Source organism: Seriola lalandi, unplaced genomic scaffold, assembly GCF_002814215.2.
Source record: "Seriola lalandi dorsalis isolate HSWRI2012SDOR001 ecotype SW California unplaced genomic scaffold, Sedor1 jcf7180002054959, whole genome shotgun sequence".
Classification (NCBI taxonomy): domain Eukaryota; kingdom Metazoa; phylum Chordata; class Actinopteri; order Carangiformes; family Carangidae; genus Seriola; species Seriola lalandi.
The window spans coordinates 606,407-631,705 of NW_019525510.1; the positions used below are offsets into that span (position 1 = coordinate 606,407).

General features: G+C 38.0%; 1 protein-coding gene across 1 annotated transcript in view; it reads right to left on the minus strand.

Annotated features, from left to right (window-relative positions):
* Positions 1-6: 6 nt before the first annotated feature.
* The window catches only part of LOC111645918 (CUB and sushi domain-containing protein 1-like), a 282,987-nt gene continuing 257,694 nt past the window's right edge, over positions 7-25,299 (minus strand). Inside the window, exons 62-74 of the mRNA XM_087170782.1 lie at positions 21,159-21,332; positions 20,970-21,036; positions 20,421-20,527; positions 19,064-19,137; positions 17,954-18,065; positions 17,553-17,732; positions 16,984-17,046; positions 16,110-16,271; positions 14,554-14,666; positions 11,960-12,047; positions 11,535-11,661; positions 9,430-9,492; positions 7-6,969 (exon numbers count right to left, since the gene is read on the minus strand). Of these exons, the coding sequence (XP_087026908.1) occupies positions 6,810-6,969; positions 9,430-9,492; positions 11,535-11,661; positions 11,960-12,047; positions 14,554-14,666; positions 16,110-16,271; positions 16,984-17,046; positions 17,553-17,732; positions 17,954-18,065; positions 19,064-19,137; positions 20,421-20,527; positions 20,970-21,036; positions 21,159-21,332 (1,490 nt within the window). The 3' untranslated portion in view covers positions 7-6,809. The remainder of the gene's footprint in view (positions 6,970-9,429; positions 9,493-11,534; positions 11,662-11,959; positions 12,048-14,553; positions 14,667-16,109; positions 16,272-16,983; positions 17,047-17,552; positions 17,733-17,953; positions 18,066-19,063; positions 19,138-20,420; positions 20,528-20,969; positions 21,037-21,158; positions 21,333-25,299) is intronic.

Here is a 25,299-nt window from a genome sequence, read left to right on the forward strand (position 1 = left end):
TTTTTTTTTTTTTTTTTTTACAAGTGTGTCCCAGAGCTAAATGTCTCTCCAGCATGAAGAAGATTAACTCCAGGTCCCACAAGGTTTTCTGTTCCTGTGTAAAAGCAGCCATAATAGACAAAAGAGATCATATGACATTTTGATATTTGATACTCAGTTTGAACCATAGATTTTTACATGGTGTGTAACAGTAAAAACATTGACTTTAATGAACAAGATTTTGTTGTACCTACATCATAATCATAAAAAGTACAGCATGTTTAATAATTTGTTTCTTTTTTTTTTTTTTACAAATTCTCCATAAAAAATAGATTTCTGTACAAAAATTTTTTTTTTCTTTTGCACCTACTTCAAGTTCAGCAGCACATGATGATGGTGAGAGGTGACTGATGATAATGATGATTATGAATTATGATGCTTAAAACAATAATGATGATGGCAACTTCCTGGTAAGAACCTGCCATTATATCTCTGTGCCATTCAGGAGAACAAAATCGAAACAATATTTTTCGGTACACATTCACAAGCAACAAACAGCCATTTACTGCATGAGAATGCATCCTGTCATTGTAGCGTGATAACATAGCGTTAATATGTGTGGTGTCCCAATCTACAAGCTGCCATTTGCTGAAATGACAATTATTCATCCTTTGCACTGATAGGTGAAGCAGGGCTGCAGTGAACTCACCAGGTTGTAGATTTTCCTTAAAGCTCTAATTCTGAACTACAGCATGAGAAATTTGTCCTATCCAAATTACTGAGCAGAAGATGAAGTCCTGTCAAGGGCAAATGAACTGCAATGCTGAATATTTAATTCGATTACACTAAAAAGTGAAAACGAGAGCCGCAGTGTATGTGTATGGAAAGAGGACAAGGATTGTCCAATAATAGTACGAGCACACAGAAAGGTTGGATTTCCATCTGGCAACAAAATTCCATCACAGATAAAAATCCATCTACAGGTCGACATGGCTACTGAGCCACATATGAGCACATGCATGACACAGTTCCTACCCAAGTGAGACGACACTATCCCTATAGGAGAGGTTCAGCACTCACTCTGCAGGCCTCCGTGGGTGTGTTTGCACCAATGTATAAAATGAGTCACAGACCCCATCACGATGCAATTTAGATTACTACTACTACATCGAGATGTAATCTACACTAAGATGTAATCTAGAAGCTTGTCTGTGCCATGTGACACTGTGAAAAGGCAATGTGTGACATTTACAAATTTAGCTTTTTTTTTTTTTTTTTTTTAAGTGCACAGCAACCCAGTCCCTTTTGTTTCAAAGAGGACTGCTGACAATACCACTTTAGAGAAAGTGAGGGACAAATTTGGAACCCTCTACCCAAACTGTGAGAGCTGAAGAAGCAGAAACAACCTTGGCATTTTAAAATTTAGAGGGTTGTTTTATTTATTTTTTAATTGCAGTCAGCTGTCGCACATTTTAAATAAGGACTGCTGACAATTCCAAGTGAAGGACAGCTATAGACAGTTAAAAATGCCAAAAAAAAAGATCATTATCCAAAATGTTAAGGCATCTTAGAGAAGATATGCCATGTTTGGTTCAATAACACACATCTTGTTTTAAAAAGGTTGAGCAGTGACAGAGATTTCCTACATCTTGTGACAGAAATTAGGAGCTGTTCCAAACAAGACTTCATTACACCAGAAAGGGTCCTTTGTCATAAAATTAGATTCCGTTAAGATTTAAAATAAGTTGCTCCACAATTATGGCTTCAATAGATTGGTTGTCCAAAAACAGAGCTCTTATTTCACCTATTTATAGGTGAGATGAAACCTCATAGGCAGTAGACCTCATAGAGTGCTTTGTCTTTTACGTGATTCTCATTCCTTAGATTTTGATCATATGATCAAGAAAAGGAATTATCTCCAGCTATCAGGTCGACATCTCTCTCCTTCCAACTTTAAACTGGGCATATGAGAGATCTATTTTTATTTTTATTTTTGAAAATTAAAAAAATAGATCATATCTAATAAGAATATGTGATATTTCATTTGGTTGGTGCTTCCAACAATATAGGGGTATGTTCTCACTTTAACTTTCTGTGCACCTTCACCATGACTCAGCAAATAATAGTCTTTCTGTAAGAGCCCAGATAGAATCAAGGAAATGAAACATACTTTCACCCAGAAAACTAATCCTCATCTCTAAACACATTGCGCTTGTACCCTGGCAACCTTTTGTATAAACATAAGCAAATACTTAACTGACATGGACAGTATTTGAATGGGGCAAAGTTAGGTCTATGTTGATCTAATAAAACCACACCCTCCAATGTTTGACTATACAAAGGAAAAAAGAAACAGGCTTCAAAGTGGCAGATGACATCTGCCACTACACAGCTGGTTACCGGGGAAACACTGAAGGGTTACTTGGGGGAAAGTCAAACTTAAAATGGAAGTTTTTCTGTGCTGGCAGTCATAACATTGAGCTCATCTGGCATCTGTGTGAGCTTACAGAAACAGCAAAATCATTTTGGAGCTCTGCTGTAAGCTTGATGGCCTATACATGGCCTATAAACCACAAGCTTTAAGGTTCTGCACAAATATTTGCTGTGTATTTGACTGAGTTTCTGTAGATAGACAAGATTTGAAATCTTACCTCTCTTGTACCTTTCTGATCTTTACGTGCCAGAATAAACAGGAGTGTAATTTTTTTGTTCAGGCACAGTGGGATATCAGATCTGTGTCATTAATTGTTAAAAATTAGCCCTTTTATTATGCGTGCGGGAAACCTTACAGCCTCTCATTTTCAGGCTCTATTATGCACTCTTGACTCCATAGGAAGTCTCAACTGAATTAATTAAATCAATTAAAATAGAGGCACTGGGAGCACTCCAGCAATAATAACAGAGAATGTCTTGTTTACCCCTGTGAAGACATTTTGAATGTCTGTCTTGTTGCGCTCTTTAACTATTGCCAGTATTTTAGCTACTACACACATCTGCATATCTATACTTTGTCTCACACTGGTGTACATGTTTGTGGCTGTCCAACCCTGTTGGGTTGTGCCCCAACCCTGAAGCAGAGACTGTGAATGACAGACTGACAACAGACATAATAATACAAACAATATCCTGTAGTCATGCTTCCAAATATAATCACCATTGTTTCAGGACATTTCATTTGCAGCATTGGGGTCTGGCGTAGAGTCATTTTCAATTAAATGAACTGAAAATGTAAATAGCAACTGGAGGTTACTTGTTGATTCATTCTTACTTATTTCAAAATAAGTTGATGTGACAACTTTCTCATGCCAAATGTTTTTCAGTAATTAAGTTCTGGGGAAAATCCACTCTCTGATTTCAGTGTATTGAGTCTTAGCCTGGAGTACAACACTATAAGATGTGTTTTAAAATAAAAATATAAAAAATAATAATTTCATCAGTTGTACATTTTAATTATCTGACTCGCATACATTCTACTTACCATTTGATATTGTATGTGTAAATGAATGGATTTGTGATGTATTGTTTGTAAGTTTATGACAGTGATGGAGGTTGAATGACTGAAAACATGGGAACCGTAGAGGAAAATTCAATTGGACAACAAAAATCATGCAATTAAAGCAAATGCCTGAGGTGTAAACCTAATGCCAGAATGCTATGCGTGGAGTGTGAAACAAACAGGTAAACGGGCCTGAAGACACTGAAAGACACACACTGATAGCAGTTACATCTGTGATCTAAACCAAGTGCAGCATCTTTCGAAAAAAAAAATATTTTGAGAGAACACTGCGAGAAATAACAAGCTTGGCAAGTGATTTGGAACTAGCCAATTATCTCGGATCCTGCAGACTCATGGGTGTTAGCACGACATTTTGACTCAAAATACCAGGAAATAAGCGGAAAGAGAGGTCACACTCGCTAAGCTTGTGTATTTGTTGCAGTGAGGTTCCAGCATTGATAAACAGGGTGTAACTTACTCTCTGCACACGAGGTATTTCTCAAACAATGGATGGGCTCAGGGAGCGGTAAGTGTCAACAACAATAATTGTGCATGTTGTTTACACACTGTATCTGTTTGTCCACTGCCTTAAATGACCAACTCTTAAACAGGTCACGCATGCACTGTGCGCTCTTTAAAAAGGTGTGTTGAAATATGATCATGTGCATCAGATATGCAAAATGTGTTGAAAGATGATGCATGGAAATGTGAGTAGTACGGAACATTGACAACACACCTTTTTAAAGAGTAAGAGAAACAGTCACATGTTGTTTCTGAAAACTTATACTGTCTGTTACTACAAGTCATTCACTGAGAAAAATAAGTCCACATTGAGTTACTGTTTATTCTTTGTGTGAAGTATCTCAAACTGTGTACTATTTAGTTTACCATAGGAGTGGAGTAATCTCAGAGAATGATGGCGTTTAATGCCTGTAAATAAAAGTATGTGTGCGGCAACAGTGTTTCAGTGGGACCATATATAATGACATATTATAGCAGTAACAGTAATCAGTATGAGCTTTCAGAAGCAGCCATTGCTCTAAAAATGGCTAAAAATGAGTGTGGTGCCATTATGTGACACTAGAAGCTCAGAGGTCCACAGGTAAACTGATCCCAACTTTCTGGTTGGCTAGCATGTTGTCATGGCAACGGAATAAACAACGGTATAGCATGTGGTCACACCTTCTGCTAACAGGGAGTGTGAAATATAAATGTGTATATACAAACACTCTGTAACCCTGTATTTAGTTGTTTTGTCATCTTTTTAAAGATAGAAGTTTTTGAATAAAATTCTCTTTTTCGAATGACTCATTTTTCAAACCCATTTCAGACCCGAAAAATTATTCATTTTTTCATAACCCAGTCAGAAAAACACACTAGTGCAAAATTTGTGCGGTTTAAGAGTTTATATAAAGTTTATATTATGGGGTCCCCAGCAGCAGTGGTTTGGGAAGTCCCATGGGGCCACTGGGTTTTTGAACATAAGAGTCTGTTCATCAATATCTTCACTGAAGAAAAATGCCAGAAGAGACAACTGGAGACAACTATTTGTCTCTGTTTCCATAGCAACCCGTCCTTGTCTCTTTTTTCCAGCCCGACTGACAGAGATATCTATCTGTCCATTCGTCTGTCTACTTTCTGTCAGTCAACCGGTCTGTCTGTTAATCTGTTCATCTGTGTCTGATTTTGTGTCTGGAGAGTATACTGTAGAAAAAAAATCAGTCATCACTTGACTGAGTGATAATCCCGACCAAAGTTACGAGAAGACAAATCATTTCCTGGATCTGGCCACAGCTGATTGCAGCAGTCGAAGATCTTGACAGCTTATTGCCTCCAGGCTTCCCCACAGAATCCTGGCCAAGAACAAGACTCAGTTGTCTGACTCTTTGATTGTGTTAGACAGGCCACTGGAAACCAGTGCATTGTGTACACCAGCCTGGCAACTGAAATATCTGGTTTTCTGCTTCAGCACAGTCTGCCTAGTGCTAGTGTGGAACATTGTGTATGTGACTCTGTAGAATATTTTTTAAAATGCCCAAAACTCATTTAGGACACCTTCACAAGTTCTAGTTCTAGTTCTACTAAACCTGGGAAAAATAGCATTTGCAAATTCTTAATTTGGTATGTTTTAGCCTCACTGTTTCCATATACTGTAGACACTGTCATAAAAGGCTATGCAGCAAGTGGCAGAGGGTAAAGACAATGACAGGAACCTTTTTCAAAGTCCATTATTAATTCACAACTAAACTTACCAAACTCTGTGATTGTCCTGCTATATTAAACCCTATATTAACCCATTCAGTTCTTCAAGCAGGCTAAAACATTTCAAACTTATCTGCAACTGTTATTTGAACCTGTTGTGTGTAGTCCACCACTTGTAGTACTAATCTAATACTAGCATCCAGTACTGAATAAGAGTATCATTTTCTTTAAAGGAATTGGTCTGGTTGAACTTGTCATTGCATTGCCTGAATTTGTTTGCGAGCTTTACAGCAGCCTGTATAATCAATATCAGATTCCACCAAAACAGACTGTGTAAGCTGCCATTACATCAGAGTCCAGTCCTGTCAAGTCCAGTATGATGGAAGTCCAGAGGGAGGTTTTGGTCCAGCACCAGTGATGGTTTTTGTGTTGACATATACGAATTGTCCAATTACTATTCATTGTCTGGATGGGAGCTGTGGGGTGGAATAGTCTATGTGCTTCCCTTGAGGGCAGAGCATCACATCGGTCAAACCCATGTGATTGCCTACAGCAAGGGGAGTTCGTAAGCCTATACCACTGTGCAAATTTGGCATGGGGGTATGAAGTTAGGTTGGGGTAAACCACTACTCACGTTGCAGGCGTGTTCCAGGGCCATATGACACTGGTCATACAAAGCCCTTTCCATAGGGAGGTTGGGTCAAATTTTGCTGTCAGTCAGCTGACACTGGATGAGCACTTTTCAATTAGGGTTGATGTACCATCTTTCTCTGATTTTCCTTGGTGTTTGAATTGCATTGAATTCTGGTCCCAGCTCTGATCTCCTGAACAACAGACTTCATCTTACTTGATGATGTCATTGTCTTCTCCCTTGTTGATTGGTTCCAACTTATTTAGCTCTTTCAGACTATAAGGAGAGGTGGATGATACCATTGTTCAGGTAGGAGGTGGAGCAGAGCTGCGTTACTGTGCAGATTATGCCGACAGAGGACCAGCATGCTGCAACACAGACTGCTCACGACGACGAGTCCAAATCATAAGTTTGTTCTTTCATTTTTGTTCGGTTAAACCACACCACAAACTGCAACATCGAGGTTGGACCGAACCACTGTATAGTGGCAGGTTTGCTGGACTATACCACAGTGCAGACTGTATTGAGTGTGGTGTCGAATCGAACTGCCTTAGCCTCAGTGGGCTTCATATTGGTGTCATACATTGGGTTTTCAAATGATGCCTGACCGTTGGAGCTTTCATGGCCAACATAGCCATTGAACTGGACCTTGGGACGTGTCCTGAAAAACATAAAGAGAAGGAAGTAACATCTTGTTAATGACAAAATCTTGGTCTCAGAAACATATCTTTGCAAAATTGTATTTAATATTTGGAAAAAAAATATGAGTTAAAAGTGCACAGGCCTCTGAAACCCAAAGTAAACCACACACTCATTATAGGAAAGCAAAGTAAAATTGCCAAAATTTGCTGGTGTTTTAATATACAACGTGTATGAGTGGTCACCGAAGACACACAGTGAAAAAAATTACAAGGTTAGTCACACTTATATTGCAGTGACACTGACTACAAGTGAAAGTGTACCCCTGTGCTGATCCCAGTGCAGCTCTATGCAGCTTTTAGATCAATGATTTTGTCTTCCATCACATACACTGTATGGTTGAGTCTCACAGCTCTCACCAGCTCTCAAACATAAAATCACAGGCAGTCATTTCCAACAAACAAGCTCAAATCTGCCAGATGTGGGTTTGTGGGATGTATGGTATTTGCCTGGTAGAAAACAGTGATGAGCTCTAGTGAATCAGGGACTGATGAAAAAATTCAGCTCCAACAGATCTAGATGCTTTTCTCAGGAGTTGGTGAATCAAACCAGAGCCAAAAGGCCAGGGCATATTAGATTACACTTGTCAAGTGGCCAGAAACATGACTCTAATGAGATGCTCATGTTGCTCTGTATCTGTTGGATTTCGTATGTGTCTATGAGTTTCTTTGGAAGCCTGGTGTCCCTAACTGTTTGAAAAAAAAAAACCCATGAAGCTATAAGACAAAACAGTTCAGTTCACTGCAAGATAGAGGGACTTATTTGACGTCAATGTGAAAATGTGTTTCTTTTTCCTAGCTGTGAAATGTTTAAACATTTTTTAAAATGAGACAGACCACATATACAATGTTGTAAGTGTCATTTTCATGTCCTGTTCAACATCACTGATTTACAAAGCACATGTGCTTGATGTCTTGTTAGACACGTTGAGATTAAAGGAGCAAATTTAGCAAGAGCTAAGGTTTCTTGTAAAAAAAATCTCCAAATTGCTATGAAATTTACGGCCGGAGTGAGGACATGAACCATAACAACTGCCTGGTTCAGTGGTTCAGCTGCCCAGTACCCATCTGCTGCTCTCATGCGAGTGTGTCTGCATGCAACCTGCCATCATCCTGAAAATGGTTGCCAATGGTTTTAGTTCAAAAGAATATATTATTCCTCAATCTGCCTGAATAAGGATTTTAAGAAACTTACTGTAGAGGGTTCAAACAGATCCACGGTGAAATATGACAACCCCCTCCTAATTTGTCTGTTTGTCACAGATTACATTTTTGGATAATCAGGCCCTATAATCCAGTTAGATATAATCACTTACTCCCAAACCCTGTGGAATTATTAGTAGGGAGGAGTGCTGCAGCTGAAACGCTGTTTGACTCTGACCTCATTAAGAGTGTGTATATATATATATATATATATATATATGTGTGTGTGTGTGTGTGTGTGTGTGTGTGTGTGTGTGTGTGTGTGTGTGCGTGCGCAATGGTAGAAATCCAACCCTGGGGAGCCACTAAGCCTACCCTACATGCTCAACCCATTACTTTACAAAACTGCACACACACCAACACACACCGCAGACCCCCCTGCGTGGCAGTAGTTCAAATCGCTACACTGGCTTCTGGTTGTGACTGTAGGTGCAATAGTTTAATTTTATTGGTAGAATGAAAAACAGCACACATAATTGCTTTGACAGTATTATAGATACTGTACAGACACACGGGCCAAAGCAGGAAGAAACTGCAGTGTACACACTCACACCTTGCTGTTGGTTTCTCATCTAAGCTATAACATCGCTATGTGAAGAAATAATTTCTCTTTCTGCTGGCTTTCCTTTGTGCTGGCTTGCGTTATGTTATGTTAGCAATATTACCTTTACCATACAGCTACTATTAAGTCAGGATCAAACTAATTTTCGGGTTGTATAACAGTTGGACATAATAATAAAAAAGCAACAGCAAACTGAAGTATACATCACTTGCTTTGATTAAACCAGTTTACAGCAGGTCAAATATTTATTCTTGATGGCATCATGCTGACAAAGAGATGACAATGAGATCAAAGACAAAATAAAATGTCCTCCATCTAGCTTGTAATGATTGCTGTTTTAACACAGTAGGGCTGCACTTCTTTTGAATGAAATCAAAATGATATGATATAAACGTCACCCCAGTTACCTTTAGCTGATGTAAGGTGTCTCCTGCCATTTCCCACAAAATGAATATTCACTTTAGTTTACAAGTGTTAGTTTTTCTTTACAGTGATAAAACATTCAGTTTAAATTTGTCTAATTGTGCAGCCTTACTAAACAGCATGAGAAAAATCTAAAAATTAAAAACAAGAGATGAAAAGTTTGGCAGAGGATGTGGCGGCGGGCGGAGGTCTGGTTGCTGTTTGAAACCAGATGAATGACAAGTGTCAGTCTTACCTGCCGCCAGGCCCCCAGGTGTCTTTTGGTCTCTCATTGTCATCTGTGTCAGCAGACAATGTCCTGCATACAACCATCAGCTTTAATATACATCAACTAGCATCGCACACTGCTAACTGGCAAGCAGGCTGTGTAACAAAGTGTAAAGTAATGTAATGATAAGAGTTACTAATCTACTAGCCACATCAGCTATCACGTTTCACATCTTCTAACACATCTTGTGTAAGTCTGCATGGCCCTGTATACAGCAGTCACCATCTTAGCATTTACAGGATTTACCATACTAAGTAGTTACAAGTACATAGCAAAGTACATTACTGTCTGTATTTCCTCAATAACATTAATAGGTCAGGACACTAAAAGGCTCACTACAGATAAAGTACTGTAAGATACAGCTACGATAAATGACAAGCCAATGGGTTAACATATAATAATGACTATTGTTAGACAAGTGAGATGACTTTGTAAAATTTTGATGTGATGAAGTACAGAACATCGCTTAGATGAATAATGTGACACAGGAAACAATAATGACATTTTACCCTCAATATAGTTCAGAATTATCTTGCATCTTAAGGCTTTTTAAATCTTTTGTGAACTTTCTAGGAGCAATAATTAATATCTTGGGTCAATCAGATTAAACCATAAGGCTGTGTTTGGAGTATTAAAGCTATGATTAAGTTTTCAAATGTGTCTCTCTAAACCAGCCTGTCCTTTCAAAAATAAAAATAAAAAAATAAACTCATACTTATTTTACATCTCATAGACATCTGAATTCACATCAGAATACAATTTTCAGTGTCAATAAAGCAGATTGGTACTGGGTTAGATTCAGGGGTGATGCTAAAAAATAAGTTTTTGTCATGTAAGTGGGATCTTTATAGGAGGTACCCATCCAGTCAAGCATGGGTTAAATGAGCAAAAATGAAAAAGATGTTGAACACCTTTAGGCATCATATTTCAGGATAATGTCTAACTTTACAAATATCATTGTCCTTCTAAAAACTACGGCATATTATCATCCATAAATTATTACAGAGATTTCACTATATTTTACAATATCTGACCTGCAGTTCTGCATAATAATATAAACTGATGTATATTTGACTTGTTACTCTGTATGGTTTTCTTGTAATACAGGTGAACTGGCCTGTGAAGAAACTGCCAGGATGTCTTGTCTGGGTGATGCAATGCAACACCTCCTGCTGATAACTTATCCTGCCTAATTGTGTGTGCTGCCCCAGGGCTGCGTCTACACCTCTGGTCACCAGAAAAATACTAAGGGTATGACACGTTTTGTGGAAGGAAAATGTAAAAAAGATGATAAACTGTTGTATAAGATTACAATGTTGTGTTAGTTCTTTGTATAGTGTAACGAATGTCCTTACATTCAAGGAATTAAAAAAAAAAATTAACTTTTCAACAACAGCTGTTTCTCCATGTACTTTGGATTTATGAACTCTTTTTGTTGTGTTGTGATTTATTTGTGTTTCTCTTTTCTCTGAGTATAACCTAATACCCACATAAACCTATCACTTCAAAATGCCTCAAGTGTAGCTACAACTGAAAAAAATTCACCTATGTAAAATAAACTGATAGATAAATAAGAAACTGCACATCAGTACTCATATTTATCAAGCATCTCAGAAACAGAGAAATTGCTCTGCAGGACAAAATAATGTATGTCACTAAAAGTTTGTTGGGACTGATTTCTGACTGACTTTGAGAAACTTGCATAAATACAGGATCATGTTTAGGTGTCAGTTCCTCTGAATGAAAGTTCCCCCCATTCAGACTAATATTTAACTTTTGTTGAAATGAATGAAATAATTATCAGCAATAAGCAAATAATTAATCATTCTAGATGAATATTTCTTTATCTTTATTCATCAGGTGAACCTGTTAAGAGACAGACTGATCAAGATGTTAATTATGTTTGTTGTATGTTTTTCTTTTTTCATTTACTACTTTTATATTACTTTTGATTGAGGGCATCAAACTTGCAAATTTCTAATAGCAGACAAAGCAGGAAGGCAAATGGCTGTTTTGTATTCTGCTCTGCAGGTTGTCTTCTGTGATGGATTTACATTGAGGCTAGAGCTTACCTGTGCTTGTAGAGGTAGAAGGCAAATCCAGACAGGATGAGGGCAAAGAAAGGAACTAAGATGGCTGCTGCCACAGAGCTGCTGTTTGTGTAGGGGTTGGATGGGTCCATTGCTATGGTTACAGGGCCTGGGGATACAGACACAGAAAAGCCCACACTTGCATGAATACACACACATAAACACCCTTTTGTGCACGTGTAATGCCTTTTGCATTCTTTTATTCTGAATACTTGACCTCTGCTTCTGATGTTTACTCAGTCTGAAATTTAATTTATTTCACACTATCTTGACAAAAACATTTCTTCAATTTCACTGAATATTTTAGTGTTTCCACAGTGTCCCACTTTCAGGATGCTTCACAGGGAAATGAAGTCTGTATTGTTTGTTGTGGCTGGTATTGGTGCTGATGTTACAGACGGACCTACCTTGCCTCGTCAGATGGAACTTGCCAAAATCTTTACTGTGAATATGCCCCTGGTAAACAAAAGTCTTCTGGTCTGATTCTGCAGTAACCTGAAAAACAAGCATGCAGTTGAATATGAGCACTTTGGACAGACAGTAGGAGATACTGTATATATTTCCTTTCCGTCTCTAGAAAGGTCTTTCTTATTTTGCTAGGAAAATGGTGCTGAATTTTATTCAAACTGTCAAAAAGTGGCTTACGGATCAAAAACAGGATGGATGAGACAGGTGTGATTATAGGGTGAAAATATTTTAAGAACCGACAGGTGAATATGTAATTGCCTTCCTGTACAGTTGACTACAGATGGATGACAACATCAAGCTAACAGTAATCAGCTTAATGTTGTCATCCTTAAGATTTACAGTGGAAGTAAATTCTTAGTAAGAGGTAAGTTCAGTTCTTAGCCAGCAAATGTTATTTTTGTATAAAGTAGTCATTCAGTGTGTTGCTTGGTTTAATTTAGACCTGAAACACTAAATGCATTCATTTGGTAAACTCAATAAATAATTTTAGTTTTTTATTGTTTTTAGGATTTTACATTTTGCTGTATATATTTGAATGCCGAGCCTCACCCTGTCCTCTCCCCTCATCATCAGTACAGTATCCCTCCACCTCCTGCACTCTGGCCTCTCTTTGGTCTCCAACTTTCTCTTGCTTGGGGATTGAAGGAGCAATGTTTTACCCCCAACAAAACAATCAAAATTTCATCTTCTAACTGTGAAAAGATTGTTTTTCAGGAATCACACAACTTGGACTTGGCCATTATCAGCCTGACTCTTGTCCTCTTTCACTCTTTCTGTCATTCGCAACATGATAAATTGGCTATCTATATGTCTCCTTCCTCCTTCCTTCCACCTTACATCCTATTTTCCTCCATTCCTGCCTGCTACTATCTTTACAATCTACCCACTAGGCTCCTGTGTGCCTCCTTCTCTTGTCCTCTCTGTCAACAAGTCAAACAGGATCAGATTTTTAATCCATTCCTCAGTTATAAAAATGATCTGCGAAAGCCCCAACTTCGAACAGCATATCAAACAGAGTAAAAAATCTACATGGAACATCTCACAAAGCTGACTCACATTCTATACTTTTCGTTTTTCTCCATCTTTCTAGACACAGATGCAATATTATAATGTGGCTGATTGAATTCACTCAGTTTAAAGAGAGAAAACACAATTTCTGAGAACTGATGAATGCGCAGAGCAAATGTGTAGTAATTCATCAATATCCAGATTAGTGGCTACATGCTCAACCTATTTCTTGGCCGAACCTAGTAACTTCATGGAGTCTGCCAACCTCATGGTGAAAACAAGGCTGTGTCTGAAATCACTCTCTCCTTCTCTCCTTTACTACTGCTTGTATGACAGACACACAGTAGCCCACTCTATAGTGAGCAGTAAAGTTTCAGACACTTATAAATCATCACTTTGTGTCATCACTGAAAGGGGCGGCATTGCACTAAAAAGCGCAACGCATTCCATTGTGGGATTGTTAGCAGAAAGTAGTGCACGTGCAAATGGATTCTACTTTTTTATTCCTTGCAAAAGTTAAGGACACTACATTGTGCATAAATAATTAATAGTGCATTGAATAATTAAGCAAAATGATCTTAATTAGTGGATGTTAGTGCTGGTAGGAGGATTTTGTTTAATCTTTGGTCAGATGTGCTGTTTCTGGTTTCCATGCTGAGCTCAGCTAACTTTCTCCTGGCTTTAGCTTCATCTGTATGGTATAGACATACATGCTGTATTGTATTGTATTGTATCTTCTCATGTAATACTTGGTAAAAAAGCAAATAAGCTATTCCTTTCCTTACATGTCTCCTCACAGTTGAGTGGGTGAGGTCAGACGCTACATTACTATTTTTCTGCAGTCTATAAATAATAGGAATAGATATAGTTGTTGGGAAATCTGTTCTGCTGTGTCCAATGGATAGAAAAAATCACCCCAGATGACAGATGGCAATTAGATAGTAGGAGATAAACCTCCATTCTTTATAATGGCCAACTTTGCAAAGCATTAACTATTGGATGTCTTCATTTTGTACTACATTCTACTATTTATAAAAGAGCTAAAGAAAGTAAATATTGTGGACTGGCAAACGTGATAGCACTTTCAGTCTATTGTATGTATAGCAACAAATGTGTGTAGCGTAGAAATGTAATTATCAACTTCACCTAATGGTGAGAATTTTATGCAATAACTTATTTCTTAAACCTTCGATAAGGAGATGGAAACAACAGCATCATTCCTCAACTTTGAAAGATGTTAATTAGACTTGTATTTCAAAATCTGCATTGCATAATGTGACTGAGGATTTCCCATCCAGCGTGGTGGACCGTACAATATCACTGTTACAGAACACGGAAGGGCAACAATTCAGTATTATCATTTATCGAGTTCAATGATACATTCATATCTTGTTTTTATAATTCTGTTGTCCAGAAATATACACATTAATATAGTGATATTGATTGTGATTATCATTAAAGGGATGAGTAAAACCTCTGTTCACTTTAAAATGCTTCACATGTAAAAATAAGAGGTTTGTCTTACATATCCATCCATCGCCCAGTTGTCATTTTTAAACTTGCTGTAGTAATGCTCTGTTGGCCCCTTCACCTGGTAGACTTTCAACAGCAGCTGGTTTTCCTCTGACTTATAGGTACCTAAATAGAAACAGAGTCAGATTAGTGCCTGATCCTGGTACAGTATCAATAACAGCCAGTTAAGTTCTAAATGGTGTTGGCACTTGGCAGGAAAAAGAGGAAGACATTGAGCTAAAGGAACCATGGGAGGCTGACAAACAGTAAGACAGACAGACTGGGTGGTAAGCAAACCGACAGACAGGCTGAGTGACAAACGGAGAAAAGGAGACACATTGACATTTTGAATTATCGTACTCTATTTCCTCCACCAAGTACCTGACACATTACTGGGGAAAAAGTGACATTTACCCTTCAGCTACATGTCACTACTTGGTTAAGTATAGTACCAATACAGAACTGTTGCTGTTCTATATGACAAGTCCATGTAAAAGAAATATCACAGATTTAAAATGAAATCATTATACGATGGCAGGCCTCGTCTCCCACCTGCAGAAGATCTTCTATGACCCTGGGTTCAAGCTGAACTATTGATTGTGAAATGTCATTGTGAAATGTCAAAACATTCATGAGTGTCAATGGTAGAGTCAGATGGTTTTTCTCAGCTGCTTAAAGATTATTCTGAAGGTTTACATTCGAGAGTGCAGATTTACCTGCTTTGTTAACCTGCCAGTCATCTTCATGCAATATTCTCTATGTATTTTACAGTATATACAGATAAACAATACTTCTGGGGCACTGGGGAACTGCTATGTGATGTTGTTCAGGTAGTAATTTGGCCCATTAGACTGGTGTGATTCTGCAGATGTACTGGAGTAGAGGGGCCCTGGCACACAACTTGTTCCCACCAGTGCCCCTGCATGTTTTATTATTTAAGATATTAATGACCTGTTTCTATTCTCCTTATGCTCTGCAGCTCTTGCACCAAACCATTTTCTGCCTTGCAGACTGTGAATGTTTATAAAAAACTTGAATATACTTATGTGCACTGCGCCACTTTCAATCTGCACATCAGTGATGCCTTTTTGATAAGTGTGAATGAAAGCTGGATCTTTATTAACCTGCTGTGCATTTACACCTACGAGAGTGCTTCCACTCGTGTTATTTACACTGCATTTAAAGTCTGCAAATCTTAAACCTCTGGGATGTAATTTCTATTTTTTCCTCAGTGAAAAAAAGGTGGTGTTGCAACATCACATTTTCATTCATTTTAGTGCCACATGAAACAAAATATTTTCTAACCATTTTCAATATGCTCTTATCTTTTTCTGGGTCATTTCTATTTCACATACATTTTATGACCTCTAACAATTAAGAGAGGAATTGTTGGTGAAAGTTTAATCAGAGAAAATAAAACTCAAAAAATCGGTTTATTGGATCAGTTTTATGGATCCATGTTTTTCAAGCTTTAAACAATTTAAATAACATAATAATAGTTCAGAGTAAAATTATTTAGTGACTCTGAATAATAACTTTAAATAATAGTAGTGTTTCCCTTGATTTTACCTGACAGTCTGATTGACACTCCGCTGGTCTCCAGTAATGTGACGTTAACTCTGCCGCTGGTTGCATTGAACCCAGTAACTGTAAATGTGGTGGGCTGTCTCTTCCCTAGGTACTCGTAGAAACCACTCCATTCAGAGTTTGGAGAGAACACATCCACTGGAACTGTGATTAAAAAAGGGGAAAAGAAATCAACAGCAGCATTAGTGGCAGATAACTTTACCCAGCTACAGCTTACAGGTCATAAATAGAGATGTTAGACATAAAAAGGTCAGGGTTAAGATTACCTTTTGTTTGTGTTTGTTAAAACACAGACAAAACATATTTACCTCTGGTTCCTTCATAACTGACTGCTGCAGTGGGTTTGTGTCTGGATATCTGAATCACACACTTAAAACTATGACTAATTCAAAACTCAGCTGCTTCAGTATTCTTGCAAAGATCTCACAACTTTGGTCTTTTTCTCTGGTGTTAGTCTCTCTCCACTGGCTCCTTCTAAATGCCTATATTGATTATCAAATCCTACCTCAAACTTACAAGGTATCACATGGTATTGCGCCTGAACTCTTACTTGGTCTGTATCTAACTGGACCTCTGTACACAGGATAATTGACTGTCAAAATATAAATCTGAAACAAGACTGTTTATCCAGACAGAAGAACACTGACTACAACCTCCTACCTCAGTAGCAAGTCCTCTCTGGGACACACTTTGTAAAAATCTTGTTTATTGAAAAACAATATAATGAACTCAGTTTGAAATGCTGTAAGAACAAGCTGTCAAGGAACGTGTAAGTTCATAGAGAATATTTAATGTACATCTGTGGTGCATGTACTACTGTGTGTGTTTGTGTGTTGTAGTTGTTTATTCTGCATACCACGAATCTTGTTCTTCTGGACATCTGATTCTCCTCTGCCTTTGGGATTGACTTTCACTCCAACTAAAATGTAAAACAGCATTAAATTTAGTTTAGCTCACTTGACAGTTAAAGGCTTTTTTGACAATACATTTGGTATAGACAGGATTGGGAATAGATGACTGATTTAATATGTGACAGGACTGAGAAAACTAAGACCAAGAAAACTATTTATTAATGTCAATTACAATGACATCGGTAACTTGTGGGTATTCCACAGACAAAAAGGATCCTGTCTGGTTATAAATCTTATTGTTTTCTTGTCATCACATCACAGTATTCACAGCCATCAACTCCTTGTCTTTGAGACTAGATAGCGCCACAAGTATGTGATAAAAAAACAAAAACAATGTCACACTAACATTCATAGTACTCCTGAGGCTGATTTATGAAAGCATAGCAATAATATCAGGGTGATAATCTGTACTTATCTTAAACCATATGGGATTATGACATCCAGTTTGTATTTTAGACTCAACATCAGCCCATTTTACAGAAGCAAGTGCATCTTTAAGATAGGATCTGAATACCTTTACAGAGCGGGGGTTTGCCCGACCATCTCCCATCACTTTTGCAGGTTCTGTGCTCTGATCCCCCGGCCAGATAGAAACCGCCTTGACAGGTGTAGATCAGCGTATAACCCAAGGTAGGCAAGTCCATAGATCGAATGTCTACATTACTGGGGGTCTCCGGCTGTCTGCATGAATGGGCTGAGTGAGGAGGAGAATAATCAATTCACTGACATTAATGACTTAACTAGACTAAGACAGCAGAAGGTTTCTCTCTGTGAAACAAAATTGAGAGTACAAAATACAAGCTACAACATAAACCTCAACCGTGACAACAAAACAGAGCGACTAAATTAACATCAGTTTTTTACTACTATGATGAGGACAGCTAATAGATGTACACAGACATGGTATTTTCTTACCTATGCACTCAGGTTGAGTTCCACTCCAGGTTAGATTTTCTAGGCACGTTCTTGTGGTGGAACCAAGGATGTGGTAGTTTTTGCGGCACTTGAAGGAAATCTTACTTCCAACCTACATTACATGAAAGCACAATATAAAAATCTATTAATTTACTGTTAACACCACACACAGCAGCATGGGCTAGCTGTCATTTAACTTGAAGAAATGTCTTACTGTCAAAATAAGTAACTGTGAATTAATGTCTTACCTCACTGCTAATTCAAACAAAACAAGAAAAAAAAGATACCCATTTTTATCATTTTGTCTCTTTCAGTGGATTTAATCCTTAAATTTATTAAATAATTTAAATAACATTGTTACTCCTGCATCACATGCGGTGCCTGTTGTTTCTAATGACGGTAGTAACCATAATTTCCTCTCTTTGTAGAGATGTCAGGGGAAATATGACGTGGACAATATCCAATTATGCCTTCGCAAATTGAAGGATTTGCATGTTTGCTCAAATTCCATTGAGGATTTGATGGCTAATATATTCCATCAACAGGTTTTTATCAGTGAGCCTAGTCCTTAAGACAAAAGAAAATATTACCTGTCATTCGTAACGTCTAACCTTAGAGATCTGGGAGTAATTTTTGACCAGGTCTTTATATTTGACCTGCATGTTGAGTGTTTGGATTGGCTCTTGATTTTTTCAGCCAAGGGCCTTTGCAAACCTCACGCTCATTGTATCTCAGAAGGAGATTAATATTTATGCATTTATTCATCCTGCTTGCATAATTGCAAATCATTTTGTACTTTGTACTACAGTACATCCTTGAATCATGTAACAGTGTCAGAATACTGCTGCTGTTCTCAGATCTCATATCCTTACATCCTTTAAATGACTCCTAATCAAGTTTAAAATAAAAGCTTTAAAACTGACATGCAAAACTTGTTTACAAATCTCTTCGAGCTGACATCTTATTGTTAAGAAATGCTAAAGTCTTTTATTTAAAATTAAGTTTTGATCATTCGTTAATACCTCTTACCTGTATTTTACATTTGTTGCATATCTAATGTAATTGTAGGTATTATACAGTAGTTTTACAGTCAACCGATATGTTTCTCACCTGAAAGCCTTGGGCTATGACTGGGATACCATAGGCTGGAGTTCCTGGGTCACGACAATTGTTGAAGGCTGGGTCTACACACACACACACACACACACACACACACACACACACACACACACACACACACACACACACACACAGACTACTATTTTACACCGCGGTTAAGGTTGTGAAAGAGTCTATTGTAACCTGAATCCTGACTTGACAGATACACAAATTAAGATGTATATGTATTCACATTTTTATAATCACTCCTCAAAGAAGCAGACTTCCAGTCACAGTGCAATGTGACATTATTTTGTTTTACACACGTACAATTGCTTTTGTTGGATTTTTCATTTCATCATACAGCAGCAATTTTAAAAGAAAAGTTATGAAGCATTTTTATTTATAGTTCTATATTGTATGAGACATAATACAGTTATTTTTAGCAGAGCAACATGACTTGAGTTCTGTGATGGCTATTGTGTTGCTACAAGGCTGCATTACACTTCAACTATTACACAGTGATTCAGATTCAACCTTGTGGTTTCACAACTTTTTAGAAAAAAAGCTTCATGCTTTCACAACAGTTACCACAAGAAACTCAAAAATCAAGGACTGCTTTCTAAAATAAAATTGTTGTAGAAATCAAATGCTGATATCAGAGCTGCACACTTCAGTCACTGATTAGATCTCCAGCTCTATCTGCTCAGGAATAATAATGCTACAAGGTGTAGATGAGTTCGCTCCACAATCCTGTTTACCAATAATCGGGTTGTCACAGAATTTTATTCATAACTTGTCGATGAAATGTTTTCCTTTGCAGTTTCTCCACAATTATGGACAGACTATAATATGTCACATTTCAAAGATTAACATGATGTTCTGTCAGTGCTGGTAATGTTGTTTCTAAAATGTATTAATGTTTTTCTGTGTGATAAAAAAGTGTTAGGAGCACTGATGACTATGGCACATCTGTTTCCTTCAAAAGTGAGCACCAATAACTAATAACAGAGTGAGTTTCATGAGATGAATAAACTATAAATTCAACAAAAACATGTTTCCAGCCATTTTTTCTACCAACTGTAAGATATTATATGCATTTATGGATTCACTGTGGGCATATGTACTAAACATCAAGGGTATGAAGCTCTATGGACATATAACACTGTTAGGGTAAAAAAAGTCTGCTGTAATCACTAATTATAAAAAGTTAATATATAAAGTGGTTTGATATAAAGCTATATATTATATTATATATATATATATATATATATATATATATATTGTACACAGTTTACAGTTTCAAAAGCACATGCACTTTCAGTAGATCTATGGGCAAAAATGAAGGTGTGTGTTGTCTTTTAATTACCTATACAGGCTGGCTGCTGGCCACTCCAAATCCCATCAGCCTCACAGACTCTGGAGGCAGAGCCTACGAGCAAGTAGGGGGCATGGCAGTAGAACCTGACTTCTGACCTATGTAGGAAAACACATATTCAATTACACAAGCAAATCATTTTAAATTCAAATATACGTGATATAAGTGATGAGCAAATTATTTCAGGCATTGCTTAATTTTGTAAAATCTATCTCTCAGCCGTCTGTTATCCATAAGGTAGTTTAGGGTGTGATAAGTGTATGAAATTTAACAACCACGTCACCTACATCTCTTTTTTCACAAACCAAACTCTACTTTGTCCTTGTAATGTTTCAGGTCACAGTAAAGACCTAACTCCTTTACATTTCTACAAGTAACCATCAATGTTTTGAGCAAATATCAACAGTATTTCAAACATAAATTTCGGCTTACTACAGCATAATGCGGGCTCGGCAGAAGTAAATGAATATAGTGGAAACACTGTAACTGTCTGATTAGCAGCAATGTTAATAATAATTTTAATTATATTTAACCACTGACCGGTATGAAAAGATGTTCCCCTCTCTGAATCCTCCTCCGGGAGAGCCAGGATCGCCGCACAGGACAGCTTGAAAAAGACAATACTGACAGTTAACGCTGGCTTGAATGTTAAAATTAGGACAACGGTGATGTGCATCACTTAAAGTTAAGCAGCAGTTTACGGAATACGTAGTGGGTCAGCTAACTCACGCAGACACTGTGGTACATCTCCTGTCCACGTCCCATTCCCCTCACAGGTTAACACAGCAGGAGTGGACAACTGGTAACCATGGAAACAACTGTAGCTAACACTCGATCCCCATGAGTGATCTGTACCCTCCACTTTCCCATGATGTACTTGTGGAGGAGATCCACACTGGATCACTGAGAAAAACACACACACACACACACACACACACACACACACACACACACACACACACACACAATCATGTAAAAGATTATCTACTGATAATTTAATATAATATCATTAACATACAGTAGCTCGAGGGACAACTCGTATGTAGGCTCCAGCAAGTGTGTGTACGAACATTGAATAGATGTTTTCACACTATGTCTGTACAAAACAGATACTTTAACAAGTAGTATGCTATTAATAGCTTATGTGGTTACAATGGGGATATTTATACTTCATTTGATCTTTTGCAAACACCTATTTAGCAATTCTATCTTCTGTAACAACAAATAAATCTGCACCAAGTAACACAATAAGCACTCACAAAGACAAAACAGCAGTTAGGACATGTCCCTGGTGGTAGCAGCCCTAAGATGTGGAAGAAGTGAACCAACATTTGAAATAATACCTTCTTGAAGAAAAGCCTGAGAGACTTTAAGAAATCCACACTGCAATATTTGCCCAAGGCCAGACATCTTAATATTCAGGGTCAATGTATATGACAAGATAGCCACAGATGGGATGTGTGACATCAAGTGAAAACAAAGAACAGCAAAAGCAGCAGACAGCCATTTCTACTTCCACTCGGTTATTGGGAGTTATCTGCCACATTGTTTTCCTTAAGTCTGCTATGAGATGCTGACAATATTCTATAAAAGACAATTTTACCATCAACCTTCTTTTTATGAGTGGGGTTGCTTTTTATGTAGCGCAAAATGATGCGCAAAAACCTACAGCTACTTTTAAATTTGACTTTACAACTGCTGCTGCACATAACCAATGTTGAAGGTTCCAACAGATCAAATTCATTAGTTTGCATTAAAAACACATCAGTTATATATGGAGAATTCACAACACACTGCTTTATGCACAATGAGGTTACAGCATCTTTTAAAGATGTTCAGAAACCCAATTTTGTGGATTCGTCTGCGTGCACCTGTGTGTGTGTGTGTGTGTGTGTGTGTGTGTGTGTGTGTTCATACATGCAAGTAATTCGCATGGATGTCTATTCATACAACTTCATACCGTCCTGATAAACATCTGTGTGTGTGCGTTCATGATTGTGTGTGTGCCTGACTCCCTCAGATAATGATAACCATCTGCATGGTTTCAAACATCTAATATAGTCAGTGTAATTCTCATCTAACCAGGAGACAGATGGTTTCACGCTCCATTCACTCTTCTATGATGATATACAGTGCACACAAGTACACACACAGAGAGGGCGGCAGACAGACACAGATACGCAAGCAGGCATGCACTCACAAACAACAAGTAGCACGCTGTATATACAGTAGACGCAGCAAAAAGCACACGTTGATGAACAGGGAAAGGAACTGATACATTTATGAACATAATTCAGTAATATGACAAATCAACAATTCCAACTTCAACAATAAATCCCTCAAACACTTGATTTTTTTCTCTATCAATCTTTTCCCTGATTTCCTTTTCATTTGTCTCAATCTATTTCTGTGCCTCTGTTGCACTATGGCTAGTCTTTTGGATGCAGAATCAAAGTGCAATTAACAAAAAATTGTTTTGAACAACACAAAAGAACAAAAAAAAAAAAAAATTTTGTTGTGGTTGTGGTTTCTGGGCATCTGCGGCTGCTCACGGCAAACTGTCCTGAAGAAGCCTTGCATCTCCACAAAGTCATCCTGCCAGACTCGAAAAAAAAAAAGTGTTTCTCTGTGTTCTGCTTCTTGTTAGTGCCATTAAAAAATAAAAAAATAAAAAAACCGACACAGAAGTCATTGCCAAATCACGGTTTCTTAAAGCATGTCATTCATAATTTTTGTTGTGTAACTCTAGGAGGAATAGCTGGTGGCTAGCCAGCAGCTAATGGGGATTCAAATTAATAAATGAATGTGTGTTTTCTTCCCCCTAAAAACAGCTTTGTTGTTAGGCATCAAACTCCAGCTGTCTAAAAATAGAATAAAACCTCCGTATTGACTTCAGCAGTTCATATTCCAGACCAATATTTCTGCAGGTCTCTGATGCCCAAAGAACACTTGTGTCTGTAATTGAAGGTTTCTGAACTCTTTTATTTTCTATTTGTGTCTCTCCCTTGTTGTGAATACACTGGTTTTGCTTCACATGACTCTGGAGGAGTAACTCATCCATGCTTGCTTACCCAACTCTTCTCTTCTCTCTGTCACTGTGATCATTGACTCCTTTTCCCTTTACCCACCCTCTCTTCTTTCCTCTCATGTCTCCACATTCTGTTCTTTCTTACACTTTGGTCCCCAGCCTCCTTTCTGTCTTCCTACTTCTTTTTCTATCTCTCCCTCCAGCCCTTCTTCTCTTTCTCCCTGCACTTTTTTCCCTGTCCTTCTGTCCCAGCTCCAGTCCTCTTTTATTCTCTTCCTTTGCTCTCATGGTCTCTTTCTTACACTGTTGCTGCCTCTCCCTGCCTCCTTCGTCTTTTAGGCATATGTCTCTTTGCACAATTCACCCAGTCAACACATTTCATGGGCTTAATCCCTTTTCTCACTGTGTGTTTACAGGTTTGGGGGCAGGTATTGATTTGCCTCTCTGTTTCTCCCATCACTCGTTTCCTCTCTCTCGCTCGCTTCTCCATCGCTTTCTCCTTGTAGCCCCACTGATGGCTCATCACATTCTCTTTTTCCTTTTTAATTCACTCACTTGACTCTCTCTTTTTCTATCTCCCATTTTCTGTCTTTCTTAATCTCTGCATTACTCTTGACTCTTTTTGTGTTTTTGTGTCTCTCTAATGTTTTCCTCCAATACACCTATTCATCCATTCTGTTCTTCCTCCGCCTCCTCTCTCCTCCTTTAACTCCCTCAGTCTTTCTTCCTCTACCTCCCTCCATTATCCTTCCTCCTCACTGCTTTGCTTGCTCAATCTCTCCTTCTTTCTACGTCTCACTTGATTCATATAGCCTGTCAAGCAACACTTTCATGTCTTACAACTCCTTCATTCAATATGTTTCTGTGTGTGCATGTGTGCCTGTGTGTGAAGAAGCTGCTGTTCCAAAACAGGATCAAATGAGGACTTGTGGATTGTTTGAAGTGGATGAAAACAGAGGGGATGAAAACAGGGGAGATGAACAAAAAGATGTGAACAGTAGAACCTAGAGAGCAGGGGGAGGAGCGAAGGAGGGCAGAGAAGAAAAGACAGGAAAGGAACCAAAGGAAGAGAAACAGAAAGAGAGAGAGGACTTCCAGCCTTTTCCTACTTGTATCTCTCCCATTCTGTCTTTCCCCCTCTATTTCTCACTTTTCAATTTCCTGCCCCAGTCTCATTTTCTATCACCTACAGTATCTTTCACTTCTCTGTTTTCCCTCTGTCTGCATCTCTCTCTCCGGTTCCCTCTCAGTAGCCTCTCTGCCCCTGTTTTCTCAGTTTTTTCATCTCAGTTCAAAGCCTCTGCAACTGCAGGAGCCAGCCGGAGAGTTTCTGTTTGTGAGAAGAAGCGGCAGGGAGGATCTCAGGAAACATTCCCTTTTACTGTTGTTGAGTATCATAGTCTAAACTCTAAATATGGGCTGTTGTAAAACTCCAGCTCATTTTGTTTTAATGCATTCTTTTTTATTTTCCCCTTTGTGTTTGTGAAGAACAGAGGGCTTTCAGGAAATAAACCCCATTTTAACACTCTGTTATTGTAAAGAGAAATGTTAATCTTCCCTTGGCCTCTTTCTAATGCACTGCTAAAGTCACAATATGTTATTTTATTATGCCATCTTGCATTGGCATACTGCTATTCTTATTTAAATTGCCACTTGATTTTGTCAGGCTTTTTGGTGCAACTGCACAGCTCTATAACAATAATTACCATTGTTATTCTTTACTGTTAAATACCTTGTTGTTAGGTTTCTGTTACATTGAGACTTGATATGTTTTCTTCAAGTCATGTTCTATATGGTGTTCAGCTGCACTGTAGAATTTAACTACATCTTGGTATATATATA